We start from the raw sequence: 18,417 nt of genomic DNA, 5'->3' as shown, positions 1-18,417 counted from the left end.
AGTCGACTGGTCTAGATCTCCTACATTGTTTCTGGATTTCTAAAAATGGATTTTTAAAAATACTCTTATTTTAAAAGGCACTGTTTGTGTGTTTCGTTGCTGTGTTTTGCTATAGTGGTCTTGATAAACCTATACTGTATTTGATGCTTATGGTTTGTAGACCAAATAAACTGAACTTGAAGAAAATGCATTTTAAAAATGCATTTTGGTATTGTTTTTTTAGCTGAGAATTGTACTGCAATATTCAGAGAAGTGTGAAATCTGAAGGCTAATTATGCTCTGATCTGTATGCTATATTGGTCTGAATACAGGCCACACTTTCCAGATAAACCTGGCTTGTATAAAACCTGAGTGTGAACCAGAAGCACACTCTAACACGTACATAACCCATGATTTAAGAAATCTCATTTTAGGGGTTTGGCCTATATTTGAGGACAGCTTATATTTGAACCAATACGGTTTACATGGGGTGTGTGTGTGCAGAGTGAGTCAGTTTGCTATAAACATGTGAACCAACGGAAATATCCCTCCATTTTGATTTCACATACACATTTCTTTGCACACACAGAGCTATCTATCCCTTTTCAAAATTGAGTGGGAAAGCCCTCCTCAATGGGCTAGTCCCACACGTGCCTTTAAGCCCCTGTGCCAACAAGAAACGCTAGAAAAGAAAAGAAAATGTTGACAGAATTACTTCAAATAAAACAATTCACTTGCGCGAACTATGCTTTTAAAGAGCAACCAGTTCCTTCATTCCACTAGAGATTACAATCTGCAGCCATATTTATTGGGCGTAGTCATGAGGATTCAGACAAGTCAAAAGATCTACTACATTTAACTGTAATATTAAATAATATGTAACTTTCCGAAACACCGTACTTAAGACAGCTAAGAGTTTAGGCTATATCCATCCATGATTTAATTCCACTAAAGCAGTAGTTTTCAAACTGTGTTCTGTGCTGGGGAACCTTGAAGCCCCTCTGGGACCTATCAAGGGTTGTTCAATGTGTAGGCCAACGTTGGTGGACAAGCTACCTTCAGAGGCCCCTTCTTCAATCTACATTTAAAACCATATCATAATGCTTTAAACAGGCATGGATTCCCATTTAAAGAACCCTGGGAAATGTTGTTTAATGCATACTTAAGTGAAGATCTACTGGTTAGATCGCTGGGTGATATGCAATAACATATCCAAGGATTTCTGACTCCCAGTCATTCAACAAATAGCGACAACTAAAACAATTACGTGCAAAGATCCATCAGCAAGTTGTGCATCTTGGAGCTTTGATGGTCCCCAACCAAAGAGACTTTATACTTAAGAGTGCAAGCACAACTTCTTGTTTCTTCAGGCTGCAAGTAAAGGCGGAGATTCTGCTGTGGTTGGCCTTGCACTAATAGCTTATCTCTTCCTTACCTGTAAAATATGAGTATGTATTGGTTGCCTTTAATCAGGTCTGCTGGCCAGTTTTAGAGTTTATGTAAGAAACTTCAGTGAATCAGATGCACATTGATACTTGGGCTTGTGGAACCTGGACTATAATGCTGCAGTGTGGATTCCAGCCACTCCATTCCATTTCTCACCCCAATTTATATGCTCCATCACTCAAAAGGCATTCCAAGGCCATTTAGCGTGCTCAGTTGCCACTGGGCTGTATGGGGAAGCTTCTCCCTTAAATAAAATACTGCAGACCCCATGATTCCCCCAAATCTACCTCCTCCTTTTGCAAGGGAGGTGCTGTTTTTGGTACATAAACAGCAGCATTCACAGCCGGGGCATTTGAAATGCAGGAAGCAAGCTAAATTTGCAAATCAAGGTCTGAAAGTCTGCTTGCCCTAGAATCCTCTGCAGCATTCAGGAGTTTCTTGGAAGATGATGTGTTAATGTGTGAAGTGTTGCCTTACAATAGAAAGTTTAAAAACCACTGCATTAAAGTAAAATGGAATTAACCCAGGATTTTAATTTGGCCTATGATCAATGAAAAGTACTACTTCCATCCTAAGGGGAAGCTTGGGGGTAAGGAGACCCTCCACTCCAATGAAGAAACATACAAACAACACATACAGCTGCATCAATGTTCAGAGACATATTTTGTTTCTCAAAAACTGCCATCTCCAGCCCTCTCTTTGCAAGCTTGAATCATCTCCCTCGGAGCCTGCTTCCTCTCGGTGACCAAGCCCAACCAAAACATGAAGTCAATGAACCACGTGGTTGGGTTGAAGTTCAAGCCAAGCTCGCTAGCTGAATAATCAAACGGAAAGGTGTGGTGGTAATTGTGGAAGCCTTCGCCTGGAAAACAGAAGGAACAGAGAGTGGGGTCAAAAGGTAGAGAAGAAAAAGAAGTGGATGGTAACCCCAATGATCAGAAGCAAAAGAAGAGAGGACCTTCAATGTGTGCTAGAAAACATTTCATTGCAGAAACATCCATGGCTTTCAACATTTTGAAAATAGTAAGTAGACATTGCTGGTTTCATAATAATTAGAAAGGAACTACTCCATCTTAAAATGCAGTATCTACTACATCCTGGACCCACCTAGTAGGTCCCCCATCCCCAGGTAGCTCTTACAAGCCACAATGGTTAAGGGCCAAGCCTACACACAGTAGGATGAATCTCTTCATCTTGTTCACATTGTTGGGTTTGTTGGCATCCGTCTGTCTTGAGAGACAATGGAGTCTGCCTCTGGCTGCTGTGTTAGCAGCACGGAAGTGACCTCCCCGGGGCACAAGCCTGGGCAGTGTGTATTGAGGTCCTGAGCTGCCCAGACAACAATACTCCCCTCTCAGCCTCATGTTTGGCTGCAACAACTGAAACTGATCCCAAACCAACCGATTCAAAAGTGCTTTGGGTGCCTACTCCAGAACAATATTAGCACGGAATTAAGTTCAGCAGGAAAACCTTCAAAGTGCCCTACAACGTGTCACAGCAGAAGGGTTCCAAAATCTAGCTTTTAACAGCCCATTCACCACAACCCATTGGAAAAGCACTGCTGGATAGCTACTTGGCAGAAGTGGCAGAGAAGTAAGCTTTATTTGCTGTCTTCAATGTCCTCTCACCTGTGATTGGCTGTCTTCTTCACGAAACTTGAATCTTTTGCACTTTAGCCGTTGTCTCATCTGCATCATTCCCCAGAGGTCCCCTGAGAACCAGGGGGCCATCTGGGATCTGCAGCACCAGAGAGGGCAACCAGGAGTGATCATGCTGGTGGCCTTTTCCATCTCACCATTTCACAGTGAGACCAGGGAGTCAACATGCCAACAGAAAAGTCCTTGGGACATTCAGGAATCCCTTGAATTCCATAAACCTCTGGGAGCAGAACATTGTAATGGGTCCTCCATCCCTGCAGGGGGGGAACTGCTATTGTCAAACTCAACTCCACTAGGAAATGTTTGGTCCATGACAGCAAGCCAACAGAAACCTCTCCCAACACCAACTCATCTAACACCCTGTTGTAAAAACCAGATTGAGGTTATGTCTTGCCACAGCTCAGTGAGGTGCTCAGTCAGACCCAGCTCCACCTGGTATACCAGCTGAGACCCTGCCTGCCTGCACACTGTCTCTCCAGAGTGGTACATGCTCTAGTTATCTCTCGCTTGGACTACTGCAATGTGCTCCTTTGAAGGAGACTTGGGAACTACAGCTAATCCAGAATGTGGCAGCTAGACTGGTGACTGGGAGCAGCCACTGGGACCGAATAACACTGGTCCTGAAGGATCTACACTGACTCCCGGTACGTTTCTGAGCACAGTCTCTGAGCTGTGACCGCCCACAAACCACTGTTGTAAATCTATACCGTTTTCCTCTTCCTCCTTCCTGGAAGGATCAGGATGGGGAGGTGGTCTCCACCATTGCTCTTCCTCTGCCAGGTCCCTGACACCCTGCCTATATCTCACCTGCCCCATGACAACTCCAGCCTGTGTTGATGCCATACCTGAGGGACAAAACTAGGTCAGACCACGTGACCCACCCAGCTCATCCACCCAATTTTCGGTGATAAATGCCAGGCTGGCCCCCTCAGCCACCATCAAATTGTAAGCGAGTGATTGCTTATTCTGGACTGACCTTATAAAAGTGGTGTCTTTTTATGGACTGAGGATAGCAGGGAAAGGAAGATAATAGCACCGTATGCGGCTTAAATGAATGCACAGCTAATTGCTGTTTTTATCAGCGTCTGCCAAGAGGGCTGAATGAACTCAGACAAAGGGGGGAAGTATGAGACGTGATAGGTAATTGAGAGCAAGGGTAGATCTATTATGAGAAGCGGTACCTGGCGTTTCAAAACAATTTGAGCTTTGCCAGGGGCAGTAGCAAAAATGGGTGCTGCCAGAAAGGAGGTCAGCCCAGTGAGGCAAAACTCGGAGGAGTGGAGACCCATATCACCTGTAAAGCAGGAAGAGGGTGGGATGGACAAAGGGCACATTTCTTTGGATAAAAGAAGTGGTGGGCAAGAAATTGTACCCAAATTGTACCCTCCTCACTTTTCAGCTCTTCAGTTGAGGCCCAGCCTGTCAGCAGGTCTGGACCCTCACCCCAAAACTAGCTCCGTCCTGAATCACTCTTGTGTCATGCAGCAGAGGAGCTTCATTGATCCTTTCTCCTTATAAATCATTCCCAAGATGGGAAGGTCAACATCAGCAGTCGCATTCGCTTCCCTCCACTGCCTCCTTTCTTTGTTTTTTTTATTCTATTATGGGGTGGAGTGAGACCATTATAACCAACGTGAGTCTTTATTTTAGCCCAAGTGAAATGAAAGCTTATGCCGCAATCGTCTTTCAAGGCGCCACGGATCTTTGTTGCCTTTCATGGTCACAAGCCATTAATTCCAGCGACCTTCCCGTTGCATCTGTGACCTTGAGATCCGAGACAGAATGTGCACAAAGACAGCGTTGCATCCCCAGTGGCTTCTGGATGCTGCCATTTTGCATTTCTGATTTATATCCCTTCATTCTCTTAATGTAGGGCCTGGCCTACATAAATGCCAGCAAGGGCATTCGTTGGCTGGTGGTGGCATATTTTGCCCAATAGAATGTGCAGCTGAATGAACCCTTGGGAGGACTGCTGGCGCTATTACGTCCAGTAGCACTGCAAGAATAAATTAAGGGGCACAACGGCCACCAGGGTGCATCTGCATTTGTTGGCATATATCTGTATCAAAGGACAATGGAGTCCGCTTCTGGGAGTGAAGCCAAACTGCTGGAGAATCACAATAACTCGTAGCTGCTGCCTCATATGTTGTTTTTTGCTGTGCTAGTGGTACCAAAGTGGCCTTTCTGGGGTGCAAGCCTGGGCAGTGTGTCTGGAAGACCTGGGATGCCCAGATGACAAGACTCACAGATGTGATCCAAAGGAAAGCAGAGCAATATGTTTGGCTGCAGGAGTTGCCAGCAGGAGGCGGGCACGGCACCTTCCAACTGTCTCTAAGTGTGGAGACTGCAGAATGCCAGTTTGGTTAAGGTGGGGCTCTACTGGCTGACTGGGTTACTGCAGTGCTAAACCATTGCACGATACCACTATCTAATGCTAGGTTAATAGCTGAGTCTCTAAATCTATCATTAGATAGTCGCATTGTGCAATGGTTTAGCACTGCAGTAACCCAGTCAGCCAGTAGGGCCCCATCTTAACCAAACTGGCATCCTGCAGTCTCCATGTTCCAGCCATTAGGGTAACATTTGAAGGCAGTTGTATTTCATCCACCTCCTGAAATTGTTGTGGAGCCACTACTAACGAGGACAGAGCTCCCCATTGTCTTTGCAATTCCCAGTGAGCCATGATACATTGCAAAAACAGTCAGGTCTGGAACCTGAATCTCTGAAGGCCCTCAAACAAAACCACCCGAAAAAACTGTCTTGGGAGAAGGAAACAAGTTCATCATGAAGTAAGGTGTTCATATAGTTGCTTAATCAACTTAACAGTAACTTCTAGAGAAGTTTGGAAGAAAACAGGGGCGTCGCTAGCCACTGGGCTGCTGGGGGCGGCAAGCCCAGTGGCACCCATGGGGGCGGGGCGTCGCTCCGTGCGCATGATGTCATGACGCATGCGCACGGAACAACGCCTCCGCGCGGGCCAGTTGGCCCGCCCCTCTCCCGCTGTGCTCCGTGAGCGGAGCCGTCCCGGGGAAAGGAGAGGGGTTGGGCCAGCGGGCCTGCCCCTGTCCTTTCGCCCCGGGCTCCGCTCCCTGAGCACAGCGGGCAGGGAGCGGCGCGGCGGCGCGTGGGGAGTGATGGGAGGGGCCGCCGCTTGTCACCCCACGTGCCGCCGTTCGTTCCGTCGCCCCGGGAGCAGCAGCACCGCACACACTGTGCGCCGCTGCTGCTCCCACGGTGACGGAGCGAGCGGCGGTGCGTGGGGGTGACTTGCGACGGCCCGTCCCACCACTCCCCACCGGTCACCCAGGGAGGAACAGCGCTGCAGGAACGGGGTGCTCGCTCGGCCGAGCGAGCACCCGTCCGTGCAGCGCTGCTGCTCCTGGGGTGACGAGCGGCGGCGCGTGGGAGTGGTGGGAGGGGCCGCCGCTTGTCACCCCATGTGCCACCGTTCATTCCGTCGCCCCGGGAGCAGCAGCACCGCACACACTGTGCGCCGCTGCTGCTCCCACGGTGACGGAGCGAGCGGCGGTGCGTGGGGGTGACTTGCGGCGGCCCCTCCCACCACTCCCCACGCACCACCAGTCACCCCGGGAGGAACAGCACTGCAGGAACGGGGTGCTCGCTCGGCCGAGCGAGCACCCCGTCCGTGCAGCGCTGCTGCTCCCGGGGTGACGGAGGGAGCGGCGGCGCGTGGGAGTGATGGGAGGGGCCGCCGCAAGTCACCCCCACGCGCCAAAATGTTACGCCCACCTAGGGGCGGCCTGAGGGGCGGCCTGAGGGGCGGCCCGCCCCCCGCCCCCACCCTACGACGCCCCTGGAAGAAAACAAACCAAATGTCATCATTACAAATAAGGGATGAGGAACCTGTGGCTTTCCAGATGTTGTTGTTGTTGTTGTTCAGTCGTTCAGTTGTGTCCGACTCTTCGTGACCCCATGGACCAGAGCACGCCAGGCACGCCTATCCTTCACCGCCTCTCGCAGTTTGGCCAAACTCATGTTAGTAGCTTCGAGAACACTGTCCAACCATCTCATCCTCTGTCGTCCCCTTCTCCTTGTGCCCTCCAACATCAGGGTCTTTTCTAGGGAGTCTTCTCTTCTCATGAGGTGGCCAAAGTACTGGAGCCTCAACTTCAGGATCTGTCCTTCTAGTGAGCACTCAGGGCTTATTTCTTTAAGAATGGATAGGTTTGATCTTCTTGCAGTCCATGGGACTCTCAAGAGTCTCCTCCAGCACCAGATGTTGTTGAAGGACAATTCCCATCATCCCTGACCACTAAGAATGCTTGCTGATGGAGCTGATGGAGTCCCGCAACATCTGGAGGGCTACAGGTTCCCCATCCCTGTTCCAAATGACTCTGGAGACTGTTTTTTGTACTTACCAATAGCTCCTACAGTGACAAAGGAGTTCTGCCGAGGATTGATGTTCTTGTTGTACGGCCGATTGCCATACATGTGAGCGGCACTATTGACCAGCCAAGAAACATTGAGAGAGATGGTGTAACGCAGAACTGAAGCAAGGAAGTACGAATTCCACAAGCTCTCCCCCCAGAAGTACCAAGGCACAATAGTAGGAATGACGAAGCACATCAGCACGACCGAAACCTTATAGTGCCTGCGGAGAAAGGAAAGCAGTGACAGGTCTATGGCTGCATTTTCACGAAGGGGAAAGGTCTACACTGCTGAAGGCCAAGTCAGACAAGTGAGAACAGAAGGTAACAGAAGCCAAATGAGTAAACCATATTTAGTGCAGTTACAGGTGGGAAGCCATGTTGGTCTGCCATAGTCGAAACAAAATAAAAAAAATCACATTTAGTGCAGCATTTAGTGTAAAGCCAAAGAATGGGAGACAAACTTACTTTTTGTCTCAAGAGAAACCTGCATGAAAATCCTGGGAAATGCTGTCAAATATTATTTTATTTTTATTATTCCTGCATTGCAGGGAGTTGGCCCAGATGACCCTTGGGATCCCACCCAGCTCTACAATTCTATGATTCTATATGGCAACAAATTTTCAGATTCTGAAAATTCCGATTCCAATTGCCCTTTAGATTCCTACCCTCCTGCATAAAAACCACTGGAGTTTATAAATTCCAGTGGTGAAGTGGGCAGGAAAATGTTTATATTCTACCCATCAGCCAAGTTCTCCGGAGAGTTTACAGTGGTTTGCCCAGTTGGATTCGTGATGTTCTCACTTTTAATACCCAGTTCACATCCATTCATTTGCTTCAGTGATGGCTATTATTATTATACCCGTTATTATTTATTGAATCTGTGTACCACCTTTCATCAAAAGACCACAGGTTGGTTCACAACATGAAATTACAAACTGAGATCACAAAATACATCATAAAAACAAGACCAAAAACAAACCTAGAACCCCCACAAACACATTTAAAATGACATAGCATGTTAACCAGCCAAAGGACTAGTTAAAGGGAAACGTTTTCGTATGGCGCCTAATGCTGTTGAATCCCTTGGTGGTTTCCCCCATCTGGTTCCTCCCACCATTCCTCTGCGTCTAACCAGTCCGTGACAACTAAACACTGGCTCAACCCATATAGAACCTTTGCCAGAAGTCTTGGACTACAAATCCCATCAGCGCCGGCCAGCATGCACTCATCTCCCGCCAGCGTCAGCCAGCAGGTTGGTCGGCAAAGGCTGTGTTAGGAGATGTCCAACATCAAACTTCACTTCCCATGCGTGTTCCCCCCCACTGACCCCACTCCCCGCAACCCAAACAACTGCAGAACCTTTGCGTCTCTCCAAGATGCTGTTTGCTGCACGCAACCATTTGGAATGGGATTTGTTGCAGTCCCGGAATTTCTGCTGATTTGTGCAGAGCAACATCACTCGGAGCAATTGTCGTTTGCCAGAATTAGTGTCAATGAGTGCAGGTTCCTTCCTCGTTAACGCAAATGCTTAGAGTGCATTGCCAAAAAAAAAAAAAAAAAAAAGGAAAGGAAAAGAAATTCTGCAGCGGAAAGGCTCACAAGCACCCAACTCCACAATGAATTTTTTTAAGCCTTTCCGGAGCAGCTATTAGGGCAAATCTCCTCCAGCCTGCTCATAGTGCTTTTTGTAGGAACATATGAAGATGCCTTATACTGAGTCAAGACTCTTGGGCTAAGCATGGTGTTTCCCTAAGTAGGTGGTGCTGCCCCCTGGGGGTGGGGTGGCATCGGACTACTTACAGGAGGAGCTAAAAGAAAAGGGGGGCTGGGGGGGGGAAATGCCTATCAGACTTTGAAAAGCTGGTATCAATGGATCAAGTTCATCAGTTTTGCTGAATTAATTAGATACAGTGGTACCTCTGGTTACGAACGGGATCCGTTCTGGAGCCCCGTTCGTAACCTGAAAAGTCCGCAACTTGAAGCACCGCATCTGCACATCTGCACGACGCAATTCGGTGCTTCTGCACATGATGTCATTTTGCCCGTCTGCGCATGCGCAAACCGCCGAACCCGGAAGTAGCCCGTTCCAGTACTTCCGGGGTCGGCGCGTTCGTAACCCATGACGAACGCAACACACAGCATTCGTAACACAAGGTACGACTGTAGTTTTAATTGAATTTTGAATAAACGTGCAACGAATTTTCATTTCTCAATTCAATTTATATACTGCCCTTCACCTGCGGATCACATGGTGGTTTGCAGTATAAAATTGTTAATGTTTTGAATTTTATTGTGTTATTGTCTTCTTTACTGCTGTTCTGAAGAATGCTTTTTTGTCTGTCCGTCCCCAAATCTGGGAAGTGGCAGTGGCTCTCAGGGGTTTCAGACAAGGGAGATTTCCAGACCCACCTGGAGATGTTGGGGATCGAACCCTGGGACCTTCTGCATACAAAGCAGATGCTCTACTGGTGAGCTCCAACCCTTCTCCTGAAAGATTTGTGCATCCTGGTCTGGCATGTGACATCGCTTGAAGTTAGGGTTGGGCTGTCAGCTCTCCAGCCAAATGCTCCATGTAAAACCCACAGTAAAGTCGGCAGCGCATCATAATCATCACACAAATCACATTTGCAGGCTCAGGTCACATAATTCCTTGCCCTTGCAGATCTGCATTTTTGACAAAAATAATAATCTGTACAACTGTACAAGCCCTTAGAGAAGCAGAGGTGGTTGTAATGGTTTTTGTCAAGGCTGATAAATGCTAAGGGTTGTAGCCAATGCTATATAGGTCTACTCGATGCAGACCCACTGAAATCAACAGACATTATTTCAGTGGGTTAATCTGAGTAAAATTTAACCGGAAACAACATTGAACAGTTTCAGTGTCTGGGTTGTGGCTACGTTGAGCCTTTTTGGGACACTATTTTCGGGAAATTCTGGACATGTGGCAGCCCTACTCATAGACCTGCTAAAATTAATGAACTGATCTACTGGTCTACTACCCCTAGTATTGCAAGATTTGTCATGAGAGCGCTTGGACTAAAATTGCCAACCAAAATCTTTACTTTTCTGGTTTATCACCACCACAGTTATTAACACTGGCTTCAGTAAAACAAATAATTTAATTAGACAGCGCCTATATGATATTGAGCAACAGAATGATTTGGCCACCATAAGGAAATTTTGTCCATGGTATGATTCTTTTCCACCTGGTCATTTTGACACTTTGGCACCCTATTTGCAAAATTTAACAATTCCAAAATACAGGTGCGCTTTCACTTTCGCAAGATTGAATATACTGTCCTCGGCTATACTTGAGGGTCGATTTCAATAAATTCCACTGGAAAAAACGGTTATGTCCCTGTGGAGATGGCAGTATTGAGTCAGTGGCTCATGCGCTTCTGGCTTGCAGTCCTTATAAAGATTTGAGGTTATTATCCTTCTATTATTGTCCATGCCGGGTCGCTCAACCATTGTTAATGTGTCCTTTCTTTTAGCAGCTCAAGATGATCAGGTGACAGCAAAATCTGCAAGGTTTTTAGCCGGGGTAATTAGAATAAGACGTATTATTTGGTTATTGATGTAAACACTCCCAACTGTATTTTATATAGTTAAGTTTTTACCTCTATCTTCAGTACATTTTATTTTATTTTACTGCTATGGCTAGTGGCTGATGCAAATAAAGATTCTTCTTCTGAACGAACTAAATGTTGCAATGTCTGTTAACTTCAACGTGTGTACAGTCGTACCTTGGAAGTCAAACGGAATCCGTTCTGGAAGTCCGTTCGACTTCCAAAACGTTTGGAAACCAAGGCACAGCTTCTGATTGGCTGCAGGAAGCTACTCCAGCCAATCGGAAGCCCTGTTGGACATTCGGGTTCCAAAGAATGTTCGCAAACAGGAACGCTCACTTCTGGGTTTGCGGCGTTCGGGAGCCAAAATGTTCGAGGACAAAGGCGTTTGGGATCCAAGGTACGACTGTATTCTGAGTAGGATTGGCTGTGGATACAACCCTTTACCTTCCCCCTTTGCTAAGGTCTTTCCCCCCTGTCCTCCTGTTTCACTCACTTTCTTTGAAACATGACAACAGGGTCGTCCAGCAGGTCACTGAAGTCCAGCTTCCTTCCTTTCTCTATGACATCTCGATGCTTCCGGACAAAGAGCCAGCCAATGTGGGCGAAGAAAAAGCCGCGCTGGGCATTGTGGGGGTCGGCATCCGTCTCCGAGTACTTGTGGTGGACTCGGTGGTCTCGGGCCCATTCGAAAATATCATTCTGCATGGAGGACAGCAGGAGGGTTTAAGCGATTTGAGTTTGGCATCACAGGCACATACTATCAAGCACATAGCAGGGGAAAACAACAACTGTTTGTGTCAAATGATATCAGACAGAGCGGCTTGCTTTCCCTCCACCCAATTCAGCCATTCCTTGACCCTTTTAGGCAGGGGTCCCCAAACTAAGGCCCGGGGGCTGGATGCAGCCCAATCGCCTTCTAAATCCAGCCCACGGACGGTCCGGGAATCAGCATGTTTTTACATGAGTAGAATGTGTGATTTTAAATAAAATTACACATTCTACTCATGTAAAAACACGCTGATTCCCAGACCATCTGCGGGCCGGATTTAAAAGGCTGTTGGGCTGCATCCGGCCCCTGGGCCTTAGTTTGCCTACCCATGGTCTAGTCTAGTTGCTCACCTGAAAGGCCATTGAATTTGCTACAGCCAGGAATATCCGCAAAGGTAGCTTGGCTTTGTAAGATCTGTGACTCCACAGGCGATGGGCCCCCGCTGTCACTCCCAGGGCGGTCACAAAGAAACACAGGTATGCTGCAAGACATAAAGGAGAAACGGGGGGGGGGGGAGAGAGAGAGAGAGAGAGAGAGAGAGAGAGAGAAATTTACATCCGTTATTGTTCCTTGTTAAAACATAGCTCAGACTCTGATAGGTGTTGCTGTTGGCGGACTATATTTTTCTAATTGCATACCCTCCAAGTGTCCTGATTTTTCAGGGACAGTCCCAGAATTACAAAGGCACCCGGCTTCTGATTTTATCCTGGAATTCCCTATTTCCCCACCAGTGCCGCTGTCAAGCTCAAGGAGGATGAGCCAGCGCTTGTCCTGAGCAACGACAATGGTGGTGGCATCATCCCGTTGCCTCTCCATGGCCACTGCTCCTGGCCTCCTCCCTTGGGCAGCTCATAGCAGCTGCTGGAGAATAAGCAAGGAGGAGAGGCTAGGGAAGTGGTACACTTTGGAATTCAATGGAAAGGCACATGTTAAAGGTTTAAAGACCTCTTTATTGATGCTTTTCTTTGCTGCATGGTTTGCCATGTAAAATCTCCGCTGGGATTCCCTCACCAAAGAGTCCTAAATTTGGGGCTTTCAAGATTCCAACACAATATACCTGCTGTGCCTTGACCTACCACTCCGTGTACTTTATTGATTTTATTTGTTTGTTTGTTTGTTTGTACATACCCCGCCCATCTGGCTGGGTTTCCCCAGTCACTCTGGGCAGCTTCCAACCAAGATTAAAATACGTTAAAATGTCACACATTAAAAACTTCCCTAAACAGGGCTGCCTTCAGCTGTTTTCTAAATGTTTATCTCTTTGACATCTGGTGGGAGGGCATTCCACAGGGTGGGCGCCACTACCGAGAAGGCCCTCTGCCTGGTTCCCTGTAGCTTTGCTTCTCGCAGTGAGGGAACCGCCAGAAGGCCCTCGGCGCTGGATCTCAGTGTCCGGGCAGAACAATGTGGGTGGAGATGCTCCTTCAGGTATACTGGGCTGAGGCTGTTTAGGGCTTTAAAGGTCAGCACCAACACTTTGAACTGTGCTCGGAAATGTACTAGGAGCCAATGGGAGCCAATGGGAAACCCAAGGTTTCGGGCAAAAACCATAACCCAAGTTTGTGTCCTTTATCACTCCAATGTAACCCTCCAAATGCAGTATGTGTGCTTTGTTGTTGTTCAGTCGTTCAGTCGTGTCCGACTCTTCATGACCCCATGGACCAGAGCACGCCAGGCAGCCCTATCCTCCACTGCCTCCCACAGTTTGGCCAAACTCATGCCAGTCGCTTCGAGAACAGTGTCCAACCATCTCATCCTCTGTCGTCCCCTTCTCCTTGTGCCCTCCATCTTTCCCAACATCAGTGTCTTTTCCAGGGAGTCTTTTCTTCTCATGAGGAGGCCAAAGTACTGGAGCCTCAACTTCAGGATCTGCCCTTCCAGTGAGCACTCAGGACTGATTTCTTTAAGGATAGATAAGTTTGATCTTTTTGTAGTCCATGGGACTCTCAAGAGTCTCCTCCAGCACCATAATTCAAAAGCATCAATTCTTTGGCAATCAGTCTTCTTTATGGTCCAGCTCTCACTTCCACACATTACTACTGGGGAAAGTATGTGTGCATGGAAGCACAATTCTGGCCCGCTTCCCCATCAACCCATTCCATAGCACTTCCCAAGCGACTGGCAGGTGACAGTACTAAACTCTGCCTCCTCCCAAAGACCCTCTCTGTCTTTGATGGACCATAATCTCTTCTCTCCATGTCTCATCTGACTGGAACTTACATGGAACACCTTCTGTTCTGTCCTGTCCTCCAGAACTGCAAAAGACTCCTTTGAAGATGTCGGAGTCTTTTGAAGATGAAGCTGACTCCAGCTTCTTATTCCCCGTGTCTCTTCAGGGGGCCTTATCTTCTCCCCCCACTAAGATACTGCTCTGTGCTTCACCACAACCACATCCCTCCTGTTGCTTTTATATCACTTTGAGCATAGCAGCACTAATACTGCCAAGAGAAAGCCAGCTGTGCTCCCACGTCTGGGTGCCATCAGAAAGGCTTTCATCCGTGCTCCGTTTTGAGATATGTCAATTTTGCTCATCATGAGTGGAAGCGGGAACGAGGAAGCAGATTGTGATCCCTGGAGGAGTCTCTGCCTTGAAGATTGCACCAAATGCTTCTCAGATGAGGCACATCGTTCTCAAAAGCTGTAAACATAAACAGCGACAATCGAAAGAATCCTTTGCCGACCTGGTGCCTGCGAGATGTTTTGGACCACAACTCCCATCGGCCCCAGCCAGTACAACTTGATGGGAGTTGTAGTCTAAGACATCTGGCCAGCACCAGGTTGGCAACAATGGCTGGTTTAAAACTGTGCCTCCAACCCTGCCCCCTTGTGCAATTGTCAGTAGAATTTCTTGTGAAGGATGGCTAGCACAGATGAAGACACAACTGAAATCAAAACATAATTTTGCTTTTTGGGACTTGGGTACCAAAAGTATCTAAGTTTAAGTTTAAAAGGAGAGAGAGAGAGAGAGAGAGAGAGAGAGAGAGCTGTTAATTGTGAATGGCAAGTCTTTAAGTGGAATTAAAAACTTATACAGCGGTACCTTGGGTTACAAACTTAATTCAAAAAGTTACAAACTTAATTTAAAAGATTTTCTTGATTCACAAAAGTATGTGCAATGTCTCTCTTGTATTTTTTTCCAAGTAACATTTTTACAAATCAGTTTCATTTGTTGAGACATTAGGAAGAAAAAGGGGGAAAGAGGTGGGCGGGGTGGGGATGTATGTAGAGTTTGGTGTCAGCGTTGCTTGTGCAGGTTCTCTGTTTTTCACTTGTGTTCCTTTGGTGGTGAGAGGTTAGGGTTTGCCTAAGGTGTGCTTGTTCATTTGTGGTTGGCTGTGATGGTCTTTGTTTTCATGAGTGAGTGGGTGGGTGTGTGTGTGTGTTTTGGATCATGTTAGCCATATTGATTTGTATGCTGTATTAGAAATCACCCCAGAATTGGCCTTACTAAACATCTTCCAAGACAATAATGCCCACTTACACCACAAAGAACTCATAAACCACCTGCTTTCAGCAGCCAGAAACATCATAACCAGACACTGGAGAGACCTGTCAGGAGTAAGCATGGACCAATGGTACCAAACAGTATGGGGAACAGCCTTACTAGAAAAATTAACCAATAAGCTGAAACTGACACGGGGACAAATAGAAGACGCCTTCACCCTGGTATGGCTCCCCTTTATCACACACACAGCCCAACAAAATAATGACAAAAATCCTCCGAAGCATTATTAACCCGAGGTGTGCATTCCCTACATAGGCCTCCTGCGGCCCTGGAAGCGGATTGCATTCATATTGCGGTGCAAAGTTCACAACCCGGGACACCTGCTTCCGCGTTTGTGGAGTTCGTAACCCAAAGCATTCATAAGCAGGGCTGTTCGTAACCCGAGGTACCACTGCACATATATATATTTCAGGCTGCTTTTTTCCTAATTTATCCCCTTGTTTTACGGAGCTTAATTTGGAGAGCTGTTTTGGAATGCAGGTACTTTTCTAAACTGGTCCGTGTTTTAACACGATGTCTATAGGGCTGGCATGTATAAATATTCTCATTTTAAAACCTGTTCTGAATTGTTTTGCATAAGCTGCCTTACATACAGAAAAGAGAGAGCAGTTTACAAGTAAGTTTATCAGAAGGGGCCATCTTTCAATGGTAGACACAGGTTCTGTCCCTCGTGTCTCCAGCTGAAAAGATCAGGTAGCACATGAAATAAAAGGCCTCGTATCTTATGACTGGAGAATCACAGCCATATGATATTACTGGAAGGGTCATAGCTCAAAGGTAGATCATGTTCTGTGTCGAGTCTCCGGCACCCCCAGCTGGGCTTGGAAGAGGATCCTGCCTGAATTCCAGAGGAACCAATGATGGTCAGTGTGTAGACAATACTGAGCTAGATGGATCCATCTTCTGATTCGGTGTAAGACAGCTTCCTATGTTCACTGCCGGTCAGAGCAGGCAATACTGGGCTAGATCAGTGGTGGAGAACTTGTCATCTTCCAGAGGTCACTGGTCGGCATTCCCATCAGCTTTGACCCTCGGCCATACTGGATGGGGCTGGTGGTGTTGAACAGCTTCTGGGAGGTGGCCAGTTCTGGATGGGGTTGCCATGTTTTTGCTAATAAAGAGCTAACTCCAACTTCAAACTGTGTGATTTATTGACCGGATAACTCTGTGACACCTTACCAGTTACAAATCAAGACTGTTGCTATTTGCATAGCCCCACCTTGTTTTCAGGGTCACACTAGAATACAACGACAGCCCAGAGAATAGTTTGAAGGCACGATTTAGGTCTAAGTAGCTAAGTAGATCCGGTCTGGTCATTGCCTAGATGAAAGATGGCCTGGGTGCTCCATTTATGCAGCTTAGACCTCAATGATGGAACAAATGCAATATTTAGGGATCCTCCAGATGACCAGTTTATTGAAAATTCATCTTGACTTGCTCACAAAAAGCCTACACAGAGGTTAGACTATGTCTGATCTTTGTTCTGCTTTGTTTGTGGGGAGGTTATGTGACACCCTGCATTCATCCTGATTTGCTTACGCAGTGTTTATATACCCTCCCGTTAATCATTCATTTCCCCCAGACATTCCAGTGCATTTTCCCCATAACATTACTAACCACATAATGTCTGTGTGCTTCGTTTTTTATTATTCTTTTTTTTTAAGTGGATTGGTTGCGCTAGTGTGACAGAGCCCTTTCATCGACTTTAATTGCACAAACCAATATTTCCAGTAAGTGCTTGATTTCCTCCCACAAAATAGTGAGAGTCAGAGGGGGTTCGGGTTGCCCTTAAATGAACTGCATTTCCGGGGTTGCCAACTGACCGCCCAAATGGTCTGGTCTGCTCCAGCGGTTGCTTAATCTGGAGGCAAAACCTTTCCTCAGCAGACAGATAAGCATCACCAGCGAATGTAAGCCAGCCAAGATATTAAAGGCACAGCTACTGAGGCTAGCGGAAATGTTGGCAACCCTCCAAAATGCATAAATATCAGGACATGGTGGAATATTGAGAAATGGGCCTTTTCACAGAGATTAACCTGCAATTACATTGTAGGCGCCGACAACAGCACACAAGGACCCATCTGAATCCAGTGAGGAAGGAGGCGGTGGAAGGAAAGGAAGGAAGGAAGGAAGGAAGGAAGGAAGGAAGGAAGGAAGGAAGGAAGGAAGGGCTGACTACAAAATCTCAACTGCGATGATGAAGCGACTCTCAATGTGACTTTGTGAAGCCCGCCAGGGTGTCGCTAGCACTTAACTCGGTGTCTGATGAGCCACATTATAAGCAACGGGGGATGCGATGATACCTTCCCTTTCCGCAATCAATAGCGCCTGAGGTCTTGCTGCTGAACATAAAAACCCTTTTACATCCCGCCTCACTGCCTGCTTGCTTGCGGATGGCATCTCCATGAGTGGTACAAATTAGGAGGGCTTTGGGGCTCGATACGCAGGTTTGCAGAGATCAGCTTGACTGCAGGAAAAACACAGAAGCCAACAGAAGCATCGGTATGCTTCCATTAGCGGGAGGTCACGGCTTCAGCTAAATATATGTCGGATCATGCTCAGCCTCCTGTTCTCCTTCACACTTCAACAGCAGGGCATTTGCTCTGACAATTTTTTTTAACAAACCAAAACCAAAAACACCTACAACCCTTAAAAGAAGGTGTATAAATTCATGGTTCTGAAAGCCGCAGGGGACATCTTCCAAATCAGGATCGTAATCAGGACCTTAAACCGGCCCCACAGCAGGCAACCTGTATATTTATTTATTTTTACCTTTGCAAATGCAGAATTTTACACAGCCGAGCACTGGAATTTCATTTGTTTTTCCAGCTCACCCCTCTTTCAACACGTTTGTGCTTGTATTCAGGGATATCACATTTGCCCAACACTCAAAAGCATCGTATTTTTGCACCTGGGAAAAACGTGATACTTGCCCAAGATATCAGAATCATCAGTGTTGTTGTGATAGCTCAGCGGCATGTGGAAATGGTGGAAAGATAATGACAGAGGAAGGGGAAAGTACTATACACTATCTGCTTGAAAACAACCTTTAATATCCCACCAAATCCCATTAACATTCTCTCAGATTTCTCAGATG

General features: G+C 46.9%; 1 protein-coding gene across 1 annotated transcript in view; it reads right to left on the bottom strand.

Annotated features, from left to right (window-relative positions):
• Positions 1-1,933: 1,933 nt before the first annotated feature.
• Positions 1,934-18,417, bottom strand: part of SCD5 (stearoyl-CoA desaturase 5) — a 36,572-nt gene continuing 20,088 nt past the window's right edge. Inside the window, exons 2-5 of the mRNA XM_033160771.1 lie at positions 12,166-12,296; positions 11,540-11,745; positions 7,463-7,695; positions 1,934-2,287 (exon numbers count right to left, since the gene is read on the bottom strand). Of these exons, the coding sequence (XP_033016662.1) occupies positions 2,097-2,287; positions 7,463-7,695; positions 11,540-11,745; positions 12,166-12,296 (761 nt within the window). The 3' untranslated portion in view covers positions 1,934-2,096. The remainder of the gene's footprint in view (positions 2,288-7,462; positions 7,696-11,539; positions 11,746-12,165; positions 12,297-18,417) is intronic.

Source organism: Lacerta agilis, chromosome 9, assembly GCF_009819535.1.
Source record: "Lacerta agilis isolate rLacAgi1 chromosome 9, rLacAgi1.pri, whole genome shotgun sequence".
Taxonomy (NCBI): domain Eukaryota; kingdom Metazoa; phylum Chordata; class Lepidosauria; order Squamata; family Lacertidae; genus Lacerta; species Lacerta agilis.
Note: the sequence above shows the minus strand (reverse complement) of the source record. Positions and strands in the feature narration are given on the sequence as shown.